Raw genomic sequence first — 23416 nt, 5'->3', positions numbered from 1 at the left:
ATCATAAGGACCATGAGACACTTCCTCATCTGGAGGATGACCAGTAGTTTAGATCAGACGGACCATGAGACACTTCCTCATCTGGAGGATGACCAGTAGTTTTAGATCAGACGGACCATGAGACACTTCCTCATCTGGAGGATGACCAGTAGTTTAGATCATAAGGACCATGAGACACTTCCTCATCTGGAGGATGACCAGTAGTTTAGATCAGACGGACCATGAGACACTTCCTCATCTGGAGGATGACCAGTAGTTTAGATCAGACGGACCATGAGACACTTCCTCATCTGGAGGATGACCAGTAGTTTAGATCATAAGGACCATGAGACACTTCCTCATCTGGAGGATGACCAGTAGTTTAGATCAGACGGACCATGGGACACTTCCTCATCTGGAGGATGACCAGTAGTTTAGATCAGACGGACCATGAGACACTTCCTCATCTGGAGGATGACCAGTAGTTTAGATCAGACGGACCATGAGACACTTCCTCATCTGGAGGATGACCAGTAGTTTAGATCAGACGGACCATGGGACACTTCCTCATCTGGAGGATGACCAGTAGTTTAGATCAGACGGACCATGAGACACTTCCTCATCTGGAGGATGACCAGTAGTTTAGATCAGACGGACCATGGGACACTTCCTCATCTGGAGGATGACCAGTAGTTTAGATCAGACGGACCATGGGACACTTCCTCATCTGGAGGATGACCAGTAGTTTAGATCAGACGGACCATGGGACACTTCCTCATCTGGAGGATGACCAGTAGTTTAGATCAGACGGACCATGAGACACTTCCTCATCTGGAGGATGACCAGTAGTTTAGATCAGACGGACCATGGGACACTTCCTCATCTGGAGGATGACCAGTAGTTTAGATCAGACGGACCATGAGACACTTCCTCATCTGGAGGATGACCAGTAGTTTAGATCAGACGGACCATGAGACACTTCCCTCATCTGGAGGATGACCAGTAGTTTAGATCAGACGGACCATGGGACACTTCCTCATCTGGAGGATGACCAGTGAGTTTAGATCAGACGGACCATGGGACACTTCCTCATCTGGAGGATGACCAGTAGTTTAGATCAGACGGACCATGGGACACTTCCTCATCTGGAGGATGACCAGTAGTTTAGATCAGACGGACCATGAGACACTTCCTCATCTGGAGGATGACCAGTAGTTTAGATCAGACGGACCATGAGACACTTCCTCATCTGGAGGATGACCAGTAGTTTAGATCAGACGGACCATGAGACACTTCCTCATCTGGAGGATGACCAGTAGTTTAGATCAGACGGACCATGGGACACTTCCTCATCTGGAGGATGACCAGTAGTTTAGATCATACGGACCATGAGACACTTCCCTCATCTGGAGGATGACCAGTAGTTTAGATCAGACGGACCATGGGACACTTCCTCATCTGGAGGATGACCAGTAGTTTAGATCAGACGGACCATGGGACACTTCCTCATCTGGAGGATGACCAGTAGTTTAGATCAGACGGACCATGAGACACTTCCTCATCTGGAGGATGACCAGTAGTTTAGATCAGACGGACCATGGGACACTTCCTCATCTGGAGGATGACCAGTAGTTTAGATCAGACGGACCATGAGACACTTCCTCATCTGGAGGATGACCAGTAGTTTAGATCAGACGGACCATGTGACACTTCCTCATCTGGAGGATGACCAGTAGTTTAGATCAGACGGACCATGAGACACTTCCTCATCTGGAGGATGACCAGTAGTTTAGATCAGACGGACCATGAGACACTTCCTCATCTGGAGGATGACCAGTGAGTTTAGATCAGACGGACCATGAGACACTTCCTCATCTGGAGGATGACCAGTAGTTTTGATCAGACGGACCATGAGACACTTCCTCATCTGGAGGATGACCAGTAGTTTAGATCATAAGGACCATGAGACACTTCCTCATCTGGAGGATGACCAGTAGTTTAGATCAGACGGACCATGTGACACTTCCTCATCTGGAGGATGACCAGTAGTTTAGATCAGACGGACCATGAGACACTTCCTCATCTGGAGGATGACCAGTAGTTTAGATCAGACGGACCATGAGACACTTCCTCATCTGGAGGATGACCAGTAGTTTAGATCAGACGGACCATGAGACACTTCCTCATCTGGAGGATGACCAGTAGTTTAGATAATAAGGACCATGGGACACTTCCTCATCTGGAGGATGACCAGTAGTTTAGATAATAAGGACCATGGGACACTTCCTCATCTGGAGGATGACCAGTAGTTTAGATCATAAGGACCATGAGACACTTCCTCATCTGGAGGATGACCAGTAGTTTAGATCAGACGGACCATGAGACACTTCCTCATCTGGAGGATGACCAGTAGTTTAGATCAGACGGACCATGTGACACTTCCTCATCTGGAGGATGACCAGTAGTTTAGATCAGACGGACCATGGGACACTTCCTCATCTGGAGGATGACCAGTAGTTTAGATCAGACGGACCATGGGACACTTCCTCATCTGGGAGGATGACCAGTAGTTTAGATCAGACGGACCATGGGACACTTCCTCATCTGGAGGATGACCAGTAGTTTAGATCATAAGGACCATGAGACACTTCCTCATCTGGAGGATGACCAGTAGTTTAGATCAGAAGGACCATGGGACACTTCCTCATCTGGAGGATGACCAGTAGTTTAGATCAGACGGACCATGAGACACTTCCTCATCTGGAGGATGACCAGTAGTTTAGATCAGAAGGACCATGGGACACTTCCTCATCTGGAGGATGACCAGTAGTTTAGATCATAAGGACCATGAGACACTTCCTCATCTGGAGGATGACCAGTAGTTTAGATCAGACGGACCATGGGACACTTCCTCATCTGGAGGATGACCAGTAGTTTAGATCAGACGGACCATGGGACACTTCCTCATCTGGAGGATGACCAGTAGTTTAGATCAGACGGACCATGAGACACTTCCTCATCTGGAGGATGACCAGTAGTTTAGATCAGACGGACCATGGGACACTTCCTCATCTGGAGGATGACCAGTAGTTTAGATCAGACGGACCATGTGACACTTCCTCATCTGGAGGATGACCAGTAGTTTAGATCAGACGGACCATGTGACACCTCCTCATCTGGAGGATGACCAGTAGTTTAGATCATAAGGACCATGAGACACTTCCTCATCTGGAGGATGACCAGTAGTTTAGATCAGACGGACCATGAGACACTTCCTCATCTGGAGGATGACCAGTAGTTTAGATCAGACGGACCATGAGACACTTCCTCATCTGGAGGATGACCAGTAGTTTTGATCAGACGGACCATGAGACACTTCCTCATCTGGAGGATGACCAGTAGTTTAGATCATAAGGACCATGAGACACTTCCTCATCTGGAGGATGACCAGTAGTTTAGATCAGACGGACCATGAGACACTTCCTCATCTGGAGGATGACCAGTAGTTTAGATCAGACGGACCATGAGACACTTCCTCATCTGGAGGATGACCAGTAGTTTAGATCAGACGGACCATGAGACACTTCCTCATCTGGAGGATGACCAGTAGTTTAGATCAGACGGACCATGAGACACTTCCTCATCTGGAGGATGACCAGTAGTTTAGATCAGACGGACCATGGGACACTTCCTCATCTGGAGGATGACCAGTAGTTTAGATCAGAAGGACCATGGGACACTTCCTCATCTGGAGGATGACCAGTAGTTTAGATCATACGGACCATGAGACACTTCCTCATCTGGAGGATGACCAGTGCAGTTTAGATCAGACGGACCATGAGACACTTCCTCATCTGGAGGATGACCAGTAGTTTAGATCAGACGGACCATGAGACACTTCCTCATCTGGAGGATGACCAGTAGTTTTGATCAGACGGACCATGAGACACTTCCTCATCTGGAGGATGACCAGTAGTTTAGATCAGACGGACCATGAGACACTTCCTCATCTGGAGGATGACCAGTAGTTTAGATCAGACGGACCATGAGACACTTCCTCATCTGGAGGATGACCAGTAGTTTAGATCAGACGGACCATGAGACACTTCCTCATCTGGAGGATGACCAGTAGTTTAGATCAGACGGACCATGAGACACTTCCTCATCTGGAGGATGACCAGTAGTTTAGATCATAAGGACCATGAGACACTTCCTCATCTGGAGGATGACCAGTAGTTTAGATCAGACGGACCATGAGACACTTCCTCATCTGGAGGATGACCAGTAGTTTAGATCAGACGGACCATGAGACACTTCCTCATCTGGAGGATGACCAGTAGTTTAGATCATACGGACCATGAGACACTTCCTCATCTGGAGGATGACCAGCAGTTTAGATCATAAGGACCATGAGACACTTCCTCATCTGGAGGATGACCAGTAGTTTAGATCAGACGGACCATGGGACACTTCCTCATCTGGAGGATGACCAGTAGTTTAGATCAGACGGACCATGTGACACTTCCTCATCTGGAGGATGACCAGTAGTTTAGATCATAAGGACCATGAGACACTTCCTCATCTGGAGGATGACCAGTAGTTTAGATCATAAGGACCATGAGACACTTCCTCATCTGGAGGATGACCAGTAGTTTTGATCAGACGGACCATGAGACACTTCCTCATCTGGAGGATGACCAGTAGTTTAGATCAGACGGACCATGAGACACTTCCTCATCTGGAGGATGACCAGTAGTTTAGATCATGACGGACCATGAGACACTTCCTCATCTGGAGGATGACCAGTAGTTTAGATCATACGGACCATGAGACACTTCCTCATCTGGAGGATGACCAGTAGTTTAGATCAGACGGACCATGGGACACTTCCTCATCTGGAGGATGACCAGTAGTTTAGATCAGAGGGACCATGAGACACTTCCTCATCTGGAGGATGACCAGTAGTTTAGATCAGACGGACCATGAGACACTTCCTCATCTGGAGGATGACCAGTAGTTTAGATCAGACGGACCATGAGACACTTCCTCATCTGGAGGATGACCAGTAGTTTAGATCAGACGGACCATGAGACACTTCCTCATCTGGAGGATGACCAGTAGTTTAGATCAGACGGACCATGAGACACTTCCTCATCTGGAGGATGACCAGTAGTTTAGATCATAAGGACCATGAGACACTTCCTCATCTGGAGGATGACCAGTAGTTTAGATCATAGCGGACCATGAGACACTTCCTCATCTGGAGGATGACCAGTAGTTTAGATCAGACGGACCATGAGACACTTCCTCATCTGGAGGATGACCAGTAGTTTTAGATCAGACGGACCATGAGACACTTCCTCATCTGGAGGATGACCAGTAGTTTAGATCATACGACCATGAGACACTTCCTCATCTGGAGGATGGACCAGTAGTTTAGATCATAAGGACCATGAGACACTTCCTCATCTGGAGGATGACCAGTAGTTTAGATCAGACGGACCATGAGACACTTCCTCATCTGGAGGATGACCAGTAGTTTAGATCAGACGGACCATGAGACACTTCCTCATCTGGAGGATGACCAGTAGTTTAGATCAGAAGGACCATGAGACACTTCCTCATCTGGAGGATGACCAGTAGTTTAGATCAGACGGACCATGAGACACTTCCTCATCTGGAGGATGACCAGTAGTTTAGATCAGACGGACCATGAGACACTTCCTCATCTGGAGGATGACCAGTAGTTTAGATCAGACGGACCATGGGACACTTCCTCATCTGGAGGATGACCAGTAGTTTAGATCAGACGGACCATGGGACACTTCCTCATCTGGAGGATGACCAGTAGTTTAGATCAGACGGACCATGAGACACTTCCTCATCTGGAGGATGACCAGTAGTTTAGATCAGACGGACCATGGGACACTTCCCTCATCTGGAGGATGACCAGTAGTTTAGATCAGACGGACCATGAGACACTTCCTCATCTGGAGGATGACCAGTAGTTTAGATCAGAAGGACCATGGGACACTTCCTCATCTGGAGGATGACCAGTAGTTTAGATCAGAAGGACCATGAGACACTTCCTCATCTGGAGGATGACCAGTAGTTTAGATCAGACGGACCATGGGACACTTCCTCATCTGGAGGATGACCAGTAGTTTAGATCAGACGGACCACGGGACACTTCCTCATCTGGAGGATGACCAGTAGTTTAGATCAGACGGACCATGAGACACTTCCTCATCTGGAGGATGACCAGTAGTTTAGATCAGACGGACCACGAGACACTTCCTCATCTGGAGGATGACCAGTAGTTTAGATCAGACGGACCATGGGACACTTCCTCATCTGGAGGATGACCAGTAGTTTAGATCAGACGGACCACGAGACACTTCCTCATCTGGAGGATGACCAGTAGTTTAGATCAGAACGGACCATGAGACACTTCCTCATCTGGAGGATGACCAGTAGTTTAGATCAGACGGACCATGGGACACTTCCTCATCTGGAGGATGACCAGTAGTTTAGATCAGACGGACCATGAGACACTTCCTCATCTGGAGGATGACCAGTAGTTTAGATCAGACGGACCATGGGACACTTCCTCATCTGGAGGATGACCAGTAGTTTAGATCAGACGGACCATGGGACACTTCCTCATCTGGAGGATGACCAGTAGTTTAGATCAGACGGACCATGGGACACTTCCTCATCTGGAGGATGACCAGTAGTTTAGATCAGACGGACCATGGGACACTTCCTCATCTGGAGGATGACCAGTAGTTTAGATCAGACGGACCATGTGACACTTCCTCATCTGGAGGATGACCAGTAGTTTAGATCAGACGGACCATGTGACACCTCCTCATCTGGAGGATGACCAGTAGTTTAGATCAGACGGACCATGGGACACTTCCTCATCTGGAGGATGACCAGTAGTTTAGATCAGACGGACCATGGGACACTTCCTCATCTGGAGGATGACCAGTAGTTTAGATCAGACGGACCATGGGACACTTCCTCATCTGGAGGATGACCAGTAGTTTAGATCAGACGGACCATGGGACACTTCCTCATCTGGAGGATGACCAGTAGTTTAGATCAGACGGACCATGGGACACTTCCTCATCTGGAGGATGACCAGTAGTTTAGATCAGACGGACCATGAGACACTTCCTCATCTGGAGGATGACCAGTAGTTTAGATCAGACGGACCATGAGACACTTCCTCATCTGGAGGATGACCAGTAGTTTAGATCAGACGGACCATGAGACACTTCCTCATCTGGAGGATGACCAGTAGTTTAGATCAGACGGACCATGGGACACTTCCTCATCTGGAGGATGACCAGTAGTTTAGATCAGACGGACCATGAGACACTTCCTCATCTGGAGGATGACCAGTAGTTTAGATCAGACGGACCATGAGACACTTCCTCATCTGGAGGATGACCAGTAGTTTAGATCAGACGGACCATGGGACACTTCCTCATCTGGAGGATGACCAGTAGTTTAGATCAGACGGACCATGTGACACTTCCTCATCTGGAGGATGACCAGTAGTTTAGATCAGACGGACCATGAGACACTTCCTCATCTGGAGGATGACCAGTAGTTTAGATCAGACGGACCATGAGACACTTCCTCATCTGGAGGATGACCAGCAGTTTTAGATCAGACGGACCATGAGACACTTCCTCATCTGGAGGATGACCAGTAGTTTAGATCATAACGGACCATGAGACACTTCCTCATCTGGAGGGATGACCAGTAGTTTAGATCAGACGGACCATGAGACACTTCCTCATCTGGAGGATGACCAGTAGTTTAGATCAGACGGACCATGAGACACTTCCTCATCTGGAGGATGACCAGTAGTTTAGATCAGACGGACCATGAGACACTTCCTCATCTGGAGGATGACCAGTAGTTTAGATCAGACGGACCATGAGACACTTCCTCATCTGGAGGATGACCAGTAGTTTAGATAATAAGGACCATGGGACACTTCCTCATCTGGAGGATGACCAGTAGTTTAGATCATAAGGACCATGGGACACTTCCTCATCTGGAGGATGACCAGTAGTTTAGATCAGACGGACCATGAGACACTTCCTCATCTGGAGGATGACCAGTAGTTTAGATCATAAGGACCATGAGACACTTCCTCATCTGGAGGATGACCAGTAGTTTAGATCAGACGGACCATGAGACACTTCCTCATCTGGAGGATGACCAGTAGTTTTGATCAGACGGACCATGAGACACTTCCTCATCTGGAGGATGACCAGTAGTTTTGATCAGACGGACCATGAGACACTTCCTCATCTGGAGGATGACCAGTAGTTTAGATCAGACGGACCATGAGACACTTCCTCATCTGGAGGATGACCAGTAGTTTAGATCATAAGGACCATGAGACACTTCCTCATCTGGAGGATGACCAGTAGTTTAGATCAGACGGACCATGAGACACTTCCTCATCTGGAGGATGACCAGTAGTTTAGATCAGACGGACCATGAGACACTTCCTCATCTGGAGGATGACCAGTAGTTTAGATCATAAGGACCATGAGACACTTCCTCATCTGGAGGATGACCAGTAGTTTAGATCAGACGGACCATGAGACACTTCCTCATCTGGAGGATGACCAGTAGTTTAGATCAGACGGACCATGTGACACTTCCTCATCTGGAGGATGACCAGTAGTTTAGATCATAAGGACCATGTGACACTTCCTCATCTGGAGGATGACCAGTAGTTTAGATCATAAGGACCATGAGACACTTCCTCATCTGGAGGATGACCAGTAGTTTAGATCAGACGGACCATGGGACACTTCCTCATCTGGAGGATGACCAGTAGTTTAGATCAGACGGACCATGTGACACTTCCTCATCTGGAGGATGACCAGTAGTTTAGATCATAAGGACCATGAGACACTTCCTCATCTGGAGGATGACCAGTAGTTTAGATCATAAGGACCATGAGACACTTCCTCATCTGGAGGATGACCAGTAGTTTTGATCAGACGGACCATGAGACACTTCCTCATCTGGAGGATGACCAGTAGTTTAGATCAGACGGACCATGAGACACTTCCTCATCTGGAGGATGACCAGTAGTTTAGATCATAACGACCATGAGACACTTCCTCATCTGGAGGATGACCAGTAGTTTAGATCATAAGGACCATGAGACACTTCCTCATCTGGAGGATGACCAGTAGTTTAGATCAGACGGACCATGGGACACTTCCTCATCTGGAGGATGACCAGTAGTTTAGATCAGAGGGACCATGAGACACTTCCTCATCTGGAGGATGACCAGTAGTTTAGATCAGACGGACCATGAGACACTTCCTCATCTGGAGGATGACCAGTAGTTTAGATCAGACGGACCATGAGACACTTCCTCATCTGGAGGATGACCAGTAGTTTAGATCAGACGGACCATGAGACACTTCCTCATCTGGAGGATGACCAGTAGTTTAGATCAGACGGACCATGAGACACTTCCTCATCTGGAGGATGACCAGTAGTTTAGATCATACGGACCATGAGACACTTCCTCATCTGGAGGATGACCAGTAGTTTAGATCATAAGGACCATGAGACACTTCCTCATCTGGAGGATGACCAGTAGTTTAGATCAGACGGACCATGAGACACTTCCTCATCTGGAGGATGACCAGTAGTTTTGATCAGACGGACCATGAGACACTTCCTCATCTGGAGGATGACCAGTAGTTTAGATCATAAGGACCATGAGACACTTCCTCATCTGGAGGATGACCAGTAGTTTAGATCATAAGGACCATGTGACACTTCCTCATCTGGAGGATGACCAGTAGTTTAGATCAGACGGACCATGAGACACTTCCTCATCTGGAGGATGACCAGTAGTTTAGATCATAAGGACCATGAGACACTTCCTCATCTGGAGGATGACCAGTAGTTTAGATCATAAGGACCATGAGACACTTCCTCATCTGGAGGATGACCAGTAGTTTAGATCAGACGGACCATGAGACACTTCCTCATCTGGAGGATGACCAGTAGTTTAGATCATAAGGACCATGAGACACTTCCTCATCTGGAGGATGACCAGTAGTTTAGATCATAAGGACCATGAGACACTTCCTCATCTGGAGGATGACCAGTAGTTTAGATCAGACGGACCATGGGACACTTCCTCATCTGGAGGATGACCAGTAGTTTAGATCATAAGGACCATGTGACACCTCCTCATCTGGAGGATGACCAGTAGTTTAGATCATAAGGACCATGAGACACTTCCTCATCTGGAGGATGACCAGTAGTTTAGATCATAAGGACCATGAGACACTTCCTCATCTGGAGGATGACCAGTAGTTTAGATCAGAAGGACCATGAGACACTTCCTCATCTGGAGGATGACCAGTAGTTTTGATCAGACGGACCATGAGACACTTCCTCATCTGGAGGATGACCAGTAGTTTTGATCAGACGGACCATGAGACACTTCCTCATCTGGAGGATGACCAGTAGTTTAGATCAGACGGACCATGAGACACTTCCTCATCTGGAGGATGACCAGTAGTTTAGATCAGAAGGACCATGAGACACTTCCTCATCTGGAGGATGACCAGTAGTTTAGATCAGACGGACCATGAGACACTTCCTCATCTGGAGGATGACCAGTAGTTTAGATCAGACGGACCATGAGACACTTCCTCATCTGGAGGATGACCAGTAGTTTAGATCAGAAGGACCATGGGACACTTCCTCATCTGGAGGATGACCAGTAGTTTAGATCATAAGGACCATGAGACACTTCCTCATCTGGAGGATGACCAGTAGTTTAGATCATACGGACCATGAGACACTTCCTCATCTGGAGGATGACCAGTAGTTTAGATCATAAGGACCATGAGACACTTCCTCATCTGGAGGATGACCAGTAGTTTAGATCAGACGGACCATGGGACACTTCCTCATCTGGAGGATGACCAGTAGTTTAGATCAGACGGACCATGAGACACTTCCTCATCTGGAGGATGACCAGTAGTTTAGATCAGACGGACCATGAGACACTTCCTCATCTGGAGGATGACCAGTAGTTTAGATCATAAGGACCATGGGACACTTCCTCATCTGGAGGATGACCAGTAGTTTAGATCATAAGGACCATGAGACACTTCCTCATCTGGAGGATGACCAGTAGTTTAGATCATAAGGACCATGAGACACTTCCTCATCTGGAGGATGACCAGTAGTTTAGATCAGACGGACCATGAGACACTTCCTCATCTGGAGGATGACCAGTAGTTTAGATCAGACGGACCATGTGACACTTCCTCATCTGGAGGATGACCAGTAGTTTAGATCATAAGGACCATGTGACACTTCCTCATCTGGAGGATGACCAGTAGTTTAGATCATAAGGACCATGTGACACTTCCTCATCTGGAGGATGACCAGTAGTTTAGATCAGACGGACCATGAGACACTTCCTCATCTGGAGGATGACCAGTAGTTTAGATCAGACGGACCATGTGACACTTCCTCATCTGGAGGATGACCAGTAGTTTAGATCATAAGGACCATGTGACACTTCCTCATCTGGAGGATGACCAGTAGTTTAGATCATAAGGACCATGAGACACTTCCTCATCTGGAGGATGACCAGTAGTTTAGATCAGACGGACCATGGGACACTTCCTCATCTGGAGGATGACCAGTAGTTTAGATCATAAGGACCATGAGACACTTCCTCATCTGGAGGATGACCAGTAGTTTTGATCAGACGGACCATGAGACACTTCCTCATCTGGAGGATGACCAGTAGTTTTGATCAGACGGACCATGAGACACTTCCTCATCTGGAGGATGACCAGTAGTTTAGATCAGACGGACCATGAGACACTTCCTCATCTGGAGGATGACCAGTAGTTTAGATCATACGGACCATGAGACACTTCCTCATCTGGAGGATGACCAGTAGTTTAGATCATAAGGACCATGAGACACTTCCTCATCTGGAGGATGACCAGTAGTTTAGATCAGACGGACCATGGGACACTTCCTCATCTGGAGGATGACCAGTAGTTTAGATCAGAGGGACCATGAGACACTTCCTCATCTGGAGGATGACCAGTAGTTTAGATCAGACGGACCATGAGACACTTCCTCATCTGGAGGATGACCAGTAGTTTAGATCAGACGGACCATGAGACACTTCCTCATCTGGAGGATGACCAGTAGTTTAGATCAGACGGACCATGAGACACTTCCTCATCTGGAGGATGACCAGTAGTTTAGATCATATGGACCATGAGACACTTCCTCATCTGGAGGATGACCAGTAGTTTAGATCATAAGGACCATGAGACACTTCCTCATCTGGAGGATGACCAGTAGTTTAGATCAGACGGACCATGAGACACTTCCTCATCTGGAGGATGACCAGTAGTTTAGATCAGACGGACCATGAGACACTTCCTCATCTGGAGGATGACCAGTAGTTTAGATCATAAGGACCATGAGACACTTCCCTCATCTGGAGGATGACCAGTAGTTTAGATCAGACGGACCATGAGACACTTCCTCATCTGGAGGATGACCAGTAGTTTAGATCATAAGGACCATGAGACACTTCCCTCATCTGGAGGATGACCAGTAGTTTAGATCATAAGGACCATGAGACACTTCCTCATCTGGAGGATGACCAGTAGTTTAGATCAGACGGACCATGAGACACTTCCTCATCTGGAGGATGACCAGTAGTTTAGATCATAAGGACCATGAGACACTTCCTCATCTGGAGGATGACCAGTAGTTTAGATCATAAGGACCATGAGACACTTCCTCATCTGGAGGATGACCAGTAGTTTAGATCAGACGGACCATGGGACACTTCCTCATCTGGAGGATGACCAGTAGTTTAGATCATAAGGACCATGTGACACTTCCTCATCTGGAGGATGACCAGTAGTTTAGATCATAAGGACCATGAGACACTTCCTCATCTGGAGGATGACCAGTAGTTTAGATCAGACGGACCATGGGACACTTCCTCATCTGGAGGATGACCAGTAGTTTAGATCATAAGGACCATGAGACACTTCCTCATCTGGAGGATGACCAGTAGTTTTGATCAGACGGACCATGAGACACTTCCTCATCTGGAGGATGACCAGTAGTTTTGATCAGACGGACCATGAGACACTTCCTCATCTGGAGGATGACCAGTAGTTTAGATCAGACGGACCATGAGACACTTCCTCATCTGGAGGATGACCAGTAGTTTAGATCATAAGGACCATGAGACACTTCCTCATCTGGAGGATGACCAGTAGTTTAGATCATAAGGACCATGAGACACTTCCTCATCTGGAGGATGACCAGTAGTTTAGATCAGACGGACCATGGGACACTTCCTCATCTGGAGGATGACCAGTAGTTTAGATCAGAGGGACCATGAGACACTTCCTCATCTGGAGGATGACCAGTAGTTTAGATCAGACGGACCATGAGACACTTCCTCATCTGGAGGATGACCAGTAGTTTAGATCAGACGGACCATGAGACACTTCCTCATCTGGAGGATGACCAGTAGTTTAGATCAGACGGACCATGAGACACTTCCTCATCTGGAGGATGACCTGTAGTTTAGATCATAAGGACCATGAGACACTTCCTCATCTGGAGGATGACCAGTAGTTTAGATCATAAGGACCATGAGACACTTCCTCATCTGGAGGATGACCAGTAGTTTAGATCAGACGGACCATGAGACACTTCCTCATCTGGAGGATGACCAGTAGTTTAGATCAGACGGACCATGAGACACTTCCTCATCTGGAGGATGACCAGTAGTTTAGATCATAAGGACCATGAGACACTTCCTCATCTGGAGGATGACCAGTAGTTTAGATCAGACGGACCATGAGACACTTCCTCATCTGGAGGATGACCAGTAGTTTAGATCATAAGGACCATGAGACACTTCCTCATCTGGAGGATGACCAGTAGTTTAGATCATAAGGACCATGAGACACTTCCTCATCTGGAGGATGACCAGTAGTTTAGATCAGACGGACCATGAGACACTTCCTCATCTGGAGGATGACCAGTAGTTTAGATCATAAGGACCATGAGACACTTCCTCATCTGGAGGATGACCAGTAGTTTAGATCATAAGGACCATGAGACACTTCCTCATCTGGAGGATGACCAGTAGTTTAGATCAGACGGACCATGGGACACTTCCTCATCTGGAGGATGACCAGTAGTTTAGATCATAAGGACCATGTGACACTTCCTCATCTGGAGGATGACCAGTAGTTTAGATCATAAGGACCATGTGACACTTCCTCATCTGGAGGATGACCAGTAGTTTAGATCAGACGGACCATGAGACACTTCCTCATCTGGAGGATGACCAGTAGTTTAGATCAGACGGACCATGAGACACTTCCTCATCTGGAGGATGACCAGTAGTTTAGATCAGACGGACCATGGGACACTTCCTCATCTGGAGGATGACCAGTAGTTTAGATCAGACGGACCATGTGACACTTCCTCATCTGGAGGATGACCAGTAGTTTAGATCAGACGGACCATGTGACACTTCCTCATCTGGAGGATGACCAGTAGTTTAGATCATAAGGACCATGAGACACTTCCTCATCTGGAGGATGACCAGTAGTTTAGATCAGACGGACCATGGGACACTTCCTCATCTGGAGGATGACCAGTAGTTTAGATCAGACGGACCATGAGACACTTCCTCATCTGGAGGATGACCAGTAGTTTAGATCAGACGGACCATGGGACACTTCCTCATCTGGAGGATGACCAGTAGTTTAGATCAGACGGACCATGAGACACTTCCTCATCTGGAGGATGACCAGTAGTTTAGATCAGACGGACCATGGGACACTTCCTCATCTGGAGGATGACCAGTAGTTTAGATCATAAGGACCATGAGACACTTCCTCATCTGGAGGATGACCAGTAGTTTAGATCATAAGGACCATGAGACACTTCCTCATCTGGAGGATGACCAGTAGTTTAGATCAGACGGACCATGAGACACTTCCTCATCTGGAGGATGACCAGTAGTTTAGATCAGACGGACCATGAGACACTTCCTCATCTGGAGGATGACCAGTAGTTTAGATCATAAGGACCATGTGACACTTCCTCATCTGGAGGATGACCAGTAGTTTAGATCATAAGGACCATGGGACACTTCCTCATCTGGAGGATGACCAGTAGTTTAGATCAGACGGACCATGAGACACTTCCTCATCTGGAGGATGACCAGTAGTTTAGATCAGACGGACCATGAGACACTTCCTCATCTGGAGGATGACCAGTAGTTTAGATCAGACGGACCATGGGACACTTCCTCATCTGGAGGATGACCAGTAGTTTAGATCAGACGGACCATGAGACACTTCCTCATCTGGAGGATGACCAGTAGTTTAGATCAGACGGACCATGGGACACTTCCTCATCTGGAGGATGACCAGTAGTTTAGATCATAAGGACCATGAGACACTTCCTCATCTGGAGGATGACCAGTAGTTTAGATCATAAGGACCATGAGACACTTCCTCATCTGGAGGATGACCAGTAGTTTAGATCATAAGGACCATGGGACACTTCCTCATCTGGAGGATGACCAGTAGTTTAGATCATAAGGACCATGGGACACTTCCTCATCTGGAGGATGACCAGTAGTTTAGATCATAAGGACCATGAGACACTTCCTCATCTGGAGGATGACCAGTAGTTTAGATCAGACGGACCATGGGACACTTCCTCATCTGGAGGATGACCAGTAGTTTAGATCAGACGGACCATGAGACACTTCCTCATCTGGAGGATGACCAGTAGTTTAGATCAGACGGACCATGGGACACTTCCTCATCTGGAGGATGACCAGTAGTTTAGATCATAAGGACCATGAGACACTTCCTCATCTGGAGGATGACCAGTAGTTTAGATCATAAGGACCATGAGACACTTCCTCATCTGGAGGATGACCAGTAGTTTAGATCAGACGGACCTTATCGGAAAGGACCAAAATAGAACCATTGCAGCAAGCGAAGGAGACCTTTAACTGTGTGACAAAGTGTCTGACCTTCCCTCCTCCTCATTTAGTTATTTTTTAAAACATTTAAGTCATTTAGCAGACGCTCTTATCCTCCTCACCTCATCAATGAGTTTCCGGGCATTAGCAGTGGTGTAGTCCCCAGCGAAGAACACAAACAGACAGGACTCGTCACTGTCCTTGCGTCTGCCTCCTTTGGTCATGGGCACGATGCTGCGGGATGCCTCAGCTGAGACCCGGACTGATTTAAACTCTGACTCCGGATCAGGGGCTGGGACATGGTCCAGCACCACAGTATCCTCAGGCAGCAGGCTCCAGTTGGTCTCCCCTGAGACAGGCGTGAAGTCATGGACGTTGCTCCAGTTGTTGTTGAAGATGCTGAGGCCTGCGTCCTTGAAGTGGAAGGCCAGCTCCGGGTAGTAGTACTGGAAGCAGCCGAACTTCATCCCCGTGGACGCCTCGATGATGGGCTGGGTGGCGCAACACAGGAACACCTCCATCTTCTTACAGTCCCTGGTCCTGAACTGCTGGCAGGCCACCACACACTTGATATCCTTACAGTCCCTGAAGAACACACTGCCCTTCACTGGCCCCATAACGATGCAGCAGTTGGTGCAGTCGTCGATGGTGATGGTGGCGGAGTGGTCAAACACGAAGATGTTGCAGTTCTCACAGTCCTGGATGACAAACTGCTGTCCGTTCAGCTTGCCTGGCAGACGGCCCACCGTGGCATCCTTCAGCCCTGTTAGCATGAAGTCCTTAGGGTCAACCTGCAAAGAGACAGACAATAGTTCAGACGATACAAATACAGTGGGGGAAAAAAGTATTTAGTCAGCCACCAATTGTGCAAGTTCTCCCATTTAAAAAGATGAGAGAGGCCTGTAATTTTCATCATATGTACACGTCAACTATGACAGACAAAATGAGAAAAAAAATATCCAGATAATCACATTGTAGGATTTTTTTATATGAATTTATTTGCAAATTATGGTGGAAAATAAGTATTTGTTCAATAACAAAAAAGTTTCTCAATACTTTGTTATATACCCTTTGTTGGCAATGACACAGGTCAAACGTTTTCTGTAAGTCTTCACAAGGTTTTCACACACTGTTGCTGGTATTTTGGCCCATTCCTCCATGCAGATCTCCTCTAGAGCAGTGATGTTTTGGGGCTGTCGCTGGGCAACACGGACTTTCAACTCCCTCCAAAGATTTTCTATGGGGTTGAGATCTGGAGACTGGCTAGGCCACTCCAGGACCTTGAAATGCTTCTTACGAAGCCACTCCTTCGTTGCCCGGGCGGTGTGTTTGGGATCATTGTCATGCTGAAAGACCCAGCCACGTTTCATCTTCAATGCCCTTGCTGATGGAAAGAGGTTTTCACTCAAAATCTCACGATACATGGCCCCATTCATTCTTTCCTTTACACGGATCAGTCGTCCTGGTCCCTTTGCAGAAAAAACAGCCCCAAAGCATGATGTTTCCACCCCCATGCTTCACAGTAGGTATGGTGTTCTTTGGATGCAACTCAGCATTCTTTGTCCTCCAAACACGACGAGTTGAGTTTTTACCAAAACGTTCTATTTTGGTTTCATCTGACCATATGACATTCTCCCAATCCTCTTCTGGATCATCCAAATGCACTCTAGCAAACTTCAGACGGGCCTGGACATGTACTGGCTTAAGCAGGGGGACACGTCTGGCACTGCAGGATTTGAGTACCTGGCGGCGTAGTGTGTTACTGATGGTAGGCTTTGTTACTTTGGTCCCAGCTCTCTGCAGGTCATTCACTAGGTCCCCCTGTGTGGTTCTGGGATTTTTGCTCACCGTTCTTGTGATCATTTTGACCCCACGGGGTGAGATCTTGCGTGGAGCCCCAGATCGAGGGAGATTATCAGTGGTCTTGTATGTCTTCCATTTCCTAATAATTGCTCCCACAGTTGATTTCTTCAAACCAAGCTGCTTACCTATTGCAGATTCAGTCTTCCCAGCCTGGTGCAGGTCTACAATTTTGTTTCTGGTGTCCTTTGACAGCTCTTTGGTCTTGGCCATAGTGGAGTTTGGAGTGTGACTGTTTGAGGTTGTGGACAGGTGTCTTTTATACTGATAACAAGTTCAAACAGGTGCCATTAATACAGGTAACGAGTGGAGGACAGAGGAGCCTCTTAAAGAAGAAGTTACAGGTCTGTGAGAGCCAGAAATCTTGCTTGTTTGTAGGTGACCAAATACTTATTTTCCACCATAATTTGCAAATAAATTCATTAAAAATCCCACAATGTGATTTTCTGGAGAAAAAAAATCTCAGACCTATGATGAAAATTACAGGCCTCTCTCATCTTCTTAAGTGGGAGAACTTGCACAATTGGTGGCTGACTAAATACTTTTTCCCCCACTGTAGGTAGTGGTAAAGTGACTATGCATAGATAATAAACAGAGAGTAGCAGCAGCGTAAAAGAGGGGGTGGGGTGGGGTTGGGGGGACAATGCAAATAGTCCAGGTAGCCTGGAATTGGTGGCTGACTAAATACTTTTTTCCCCCACTGTATGTCCATAATAAAGCGCTGCTCTGCCTTCTTAACAGCACTATCAACAAGGCAGGTCCTACAGGCCCTAGTTTTGTCACACCTGGACTACTGTTCAGTCGTGTGGTCAGGTGCCACAAAAACAGACTTAGGAAAATTGCAATTGGCTCAGAACAGGGCAGCACGGCTGGCCCTTGGATGTACACAGAGAGCTAATATTAATAATATGCATGTCAAATCTCTCCTGGCTCAAAGTGGAGGAGAGATAGTGACTCCATCACTACTTGTATTTGTGAGAGGTATTGACATGTTGAAAGCACTGAGCTGTCTGTTTGAACTACTGGCTCACAGCTCGGACACCCATGCATACCCAACAAGACATGCCACCAGAGGTCTCTTCACAGTCCCCAAGTCCAGAACAGACTATGGGAGGTGCACAGTACTACATAGAGCCATGACTACATGGAACTCTATTCCACATCAAGTAACTGATGCAAGCAGTAAAATTTGATTTAAAAAAAAAAACAGATAAAAAAACACCTTATGGAACAGCGGGGACTATGAAGCAACACAAACATAGGCACAGACACACACATGATAACATACGCACTATACACACACGTACACATAGATTTTGTGTTGTAGATATGTGGTAGTGGTGGAGTAGGGGCCTGAGGGCACACAGTGTGTCGTGAAATCTGTGAATGTATTGTAATGTTACAAAAATTATATGAACTGCCTTAATTTTGCTGGACCCCAGGAAGAGGGGTATATATATATATATCGTATTAGGCCTGTGTTGCTTTTGGGTGAGCAAAAAAATAGTGACTATATCAGTTATTGAACCCCGGCCAATTAATCACTAGTCAGATGCGCTAACCTCAACCCTAGTAGACATACGTTTTAATAAACCCCCTTAACGTATCATATTGGGTGTAAACAGCCTCGGAATAGAAAAGACAAGGGTAAATCTTCCTGCCCGCCAATAAATTACATCATGCAATCCGCGGTTAACACATTTACGAGGAAGGCAGAGTGCTCGCTGCCACGGGGCTTGTTGAGTTGGCTACTTTTGCGAGAAGGCAGAGCGGGTCGATGCTGCTTGATGAATTTGACAATGAATGTACTTGGGAAATACGTTTTTGTCAATCAGATGTGACTGAATTAATGTTTAGGCTTATGATAATCGTTATTGTAATGAAGTATAATTTCAAAACATGAGCATAAAAACAGGTAATAATAAACATGAATCATCATTATATTACTTCACAGTAATGTGTTAAATGCTTTTTCAGTCGTTCCTCTTGCGTTAGCAGTGTGGAAAGGGACAGTAAAAAGCGTGTGCAGGAGTTTTCCTGTGAGGGGTAGTGGTGGTGTATCCAGGGAAAAAAATAAACTAAGCTTCTGAAATGTCATTCGTGGTCTTATGCTGCCATCTATTGGAATTATTTAGCAACTGCAGTAGTACTGAATAAAGTGTATATCCTTCCTAAAGTAGTAATTGCTCAGAATTGCTAAATATACAATTTTCTAGTACATTTTATCACTTACAACTATAAAATAACAATTTATAGCATAACAAACAATGAAATTGACAAACACCTTACATTTAGTTAATTCAGTGAAGATCTGTGAATAATGAAAAGTTAATAAGTTATTGCCACACTTTCACAGAGGCCTAGTTTACATTTACGTCATTTAACAGACGCTCTTATCCAGAGCGACTACGGCAAGTGCCTTGCTCAAGGGGCTCCCGAGTGGCGCAGTGGTCTAACCCACTGCATCACAGTGCTAGCTGTGCCACTAGAGATCCATGGGGCGGCGCCCACAACCCCGGCCGCGACCGGGAGACCCATGGGGCGGCGCACAATTGGCCCAGCGTCGTCCAGGGTAGGGGAGGGAATGGCCGGCAGGGATGTAGCTCAGTTGGTAGAGCATGGTGTTTGCGACGCCAGGGTTGTGGGTTCGATTCCCATGGGGGGCCAGTATGAAAAATATAAAAATAATGTATGCACTAACTGTAAGTCGCTCTGGACAAGAGCGTCTGCTAAATGACTAAAATGTAATGTAAATGTACATAACAGATATTTCACCTAGTTGGTTCGGGGATTCGAACCAGCCAACTTTCGGTTACTGCCCAATGCTCTTAACTGCTAGATTAGAAACCACAAAATGTTCAACACATAAAGGCAAATGGTCGTAGATAAATGGTAAGCTGGTTAAATAAAAAGACTGCTCTTATAACTTTCAGACTGCCATTGTTTTGGGGAAATAGGGACGTCTGTCTATTTCGCCAAATATCTCAAAATGTATGCATTTTAATGGTTTGAAGTTCTACACCATTTTAAAATCAGGATAACCTATTATTTCTAATGATGTAAGTTTGGGCAGCGTACAATGCTGTGACCAATTACTGGTAGTTAAAACGTCAACAAATAAAATGATACTCCTGGAAGTCTGAGGTCGTCCCGTTGTTTCCTACAGGGGAAATATAGGTGTCTGTTTATTTCACAACATATCTCGCAATGTGTATACTTTGATTACTTCAAGTCAAACACAATTTTAAATCAGGATAATCTCCTCTTTCTAATGATGTAAGGCTGGGCAGTGTACTCAGTTGTCATCAAAAGCTAGCATTTAAAATGTAAAAAAAGTATACATTATTGTCGGAACTCTGAGGCTGCCCCATTGTTTCCCTATGGGAAAATTCTACACGGACATGTATGTCTATTTTGCCAAATATTTCACGATGTGTATATTTAGATTTTTTCAAGTCGGACACCATTTTAATCATGAGAATCTCCTCTTTCTAATTATGTAAGGCTGGGCAGCATACTCTGCTGTCATCGATCACTAGACCCGAAATAGTCAGAAGTTGCAATTTTTTCCCCTACTTCCTCGTTATGCAGACATAAGCACACTTGAGGTGCGGATGTTTACTTTCTACACGAGTTGTTCTTTTTCAGTTTCGTCCTAAGAACAGATTGTAGTGGTAAAATAAAAAGGTATACATTTGTTGGTGCCATTTAGGGAACATGGACTTCTAAGGATCATTCCAGTCAGAAGAGGTTCAGCGAAGATTCGTTTCAATTCATTTGCTATGGCCTCCCGCTAGTGTTCCAGCTCAACCAACGTTCTTTGACCGTTTTTCAGCAGCTAGTCTCATTTACATTTACAGGCCATGCATCCTCACCGCTAGTCTCCCTGGCCATGCATGCATCCTCACCGCTAGTCTCCAGAGGTGGGACAAAGTCATTGTTATGCAAGTCACAAGTAAGTCTCAAGTCTTTGCCCTCGAGTCCCGAGTCAAGTCGAGTCAAAGATGAGGCAAGTCCCAAGTCGAGTCAAAAGTCAAAGCCATCAAGTCTCAAGTCGAGTCCAAAGTCCTACATTTTAGTTTCGAGTCATTTCAAGTCCTCTTAGCAAGCCTTTGCAAGTCATTACAAGTCCTCGTAGCAAGTCTTCTCGGGTCATAAGGCGCAAGTCCAAGTCAAGTCACGAGTCATTGATGTTAAAGTCCAAGTCGAGTTGCAAGTCTTTGTACATTTTGTCGAGTCGAGTCTGAAGTCATCAAATTCATGACTCGAGTCTGACTCGAGTCCAAGTCACATGACTCGAGTCCACACCTCTGCTAGTCTCCCTGGCCATGCATGCATCCTCACCGCTAGTCTCCCTGGCCATGCATGCATCCTCACCGCTGGTCTCCCTGGCCATGCATGCATCCTCACCGCTAGTCTCCCTGGCCATGCATGCATCCTCACCGCTGGTCTCCCTGGCCATGCATGCATCCTCACCGCTAGTCTCCCTGGCCATGCATACATCCTCACCGCTAGTCTCCCTGGCCATGCATGCATCCTCACCGCTGGTCTCCCTGGCCATGCATGCATCCTCACCGCTGGTCTCCCTGGCCATGCATGCATCCTCACCGCTAGTCTCCCTGGCCATGCATGCATCCTCACCGCTAGTCTCGCTGGCCATGCATGCATCCTCTCCATACCTTTTCACGTTTGTCCCAGCTGTATTGTTTAGGTGGATCCTCCGTTGCCTTGCTGCTGAGGGAAATGTTGTTGGCGTTGCTACTGCTGTTCCTCTTCTCTTCCACCGTCGTCGGAGTAGGCTCCTTTTCGGGTGATTTTCTCTTTGATTTTTTGGAGAACCAGCAACCCATTTTGTCCTATTAACAATAAACAAATCAAAAGTGTATAGTAAAATATGATAAGAGTCTGTCCCCAGAAGATATCTCGCCTACTTTGTATAAAATGTACAGGTATTTCGGTCTTCTTTCCTCCTCGTTTTCGGGCTTCCTATCACACACTCGTAAACCTGTCTTTAGGTTGAGCTTTCCTTTTCCTTATACAGTTCAACAGCCAATCAATACTTTGCAATCCGTTACTTAGTAACAGCGAATCACAGGACAACAACAGTCTGTGAGGGGACAACATGGACAATATCAGCCAATCAAACAGTGTTCTGCATTTTGGGAGCTGGGCGTTGTCCGTAGCGGCGCTCAGTGTGCAGGGTGGTAAACAGTGAGGGGTTTCGATTATCTGGCCCGGATTACCCCCGGTGAGAGGGGTTTAAATCGGTGAAAAGTGATTGCATTCGTTTTGGAACCGGCTGCCTCCCTTCAAAGCCCACGACGAAATCAGATCAAAACTAAAGTGACGTGGCCTAGGATAGATTAGCACGTGGAGGAATGACTACAATCCTGTGTTTTCACATGCAACAGTGATTGCGTTTGATAATTACGCTTTATCTGCCTTCCCAATGAAAACTAGTTGAACAATTTGAACATATGTTTTATG

The 23416-nt window shown here is 46.6% G+C and overlaps 1 protein-coding gene across 1 annotated transcript in view; it reads right to left on the bottom strand.

Moving 5' to 3' along the window:
- rp2 (RP2 activator of ARL3 GTPase) overlaps positions 1-22923 on the bottom strand; it is a 48187-nt gene extending 25264 nt beyond the window's left edge. The window contains exons 1-2 of the mRNA XM_041890979.1: positions 22609-22923; positions 16192-16860 (exon numbers count right to left, since the gene is read on the bottom strand). Coding sequence (XP_041746913.1) covers positions 16192-16860; positions 22609-22779 — 840 coding nt within the window. The 5' untranslated portion in view covers positions 22780-22923. The remainder of the gene's footprint in view (positions 1-16191; positions 16861-22608) is intronic.
- Positions 22924-23416: the final 493 nt, after the last annotated feature.

This window comes from Coregonus clupeaformis, unplaced genomic scaffold (assembly GCF_020615455.1).
Source record: "Coregonus clupeaformis isolate EN_2021a unplaced genomic scaffold, ASM2061545v1 scaf0028, whole genome shotgun sequence".
NCBI classification, from domain to species: domain Eukaryota; kingdom Metazoa; phylum Chordata; class Actinopteri; order Salmoniformes; family Salmonidae; genus Coregonus; species Coregonus clupeaformis.
The sequence above is the reverse complement of the archived record's forward strand: the minus strand, read 5'-3'. Positions and strand labels throughout refer to the sequence as shown.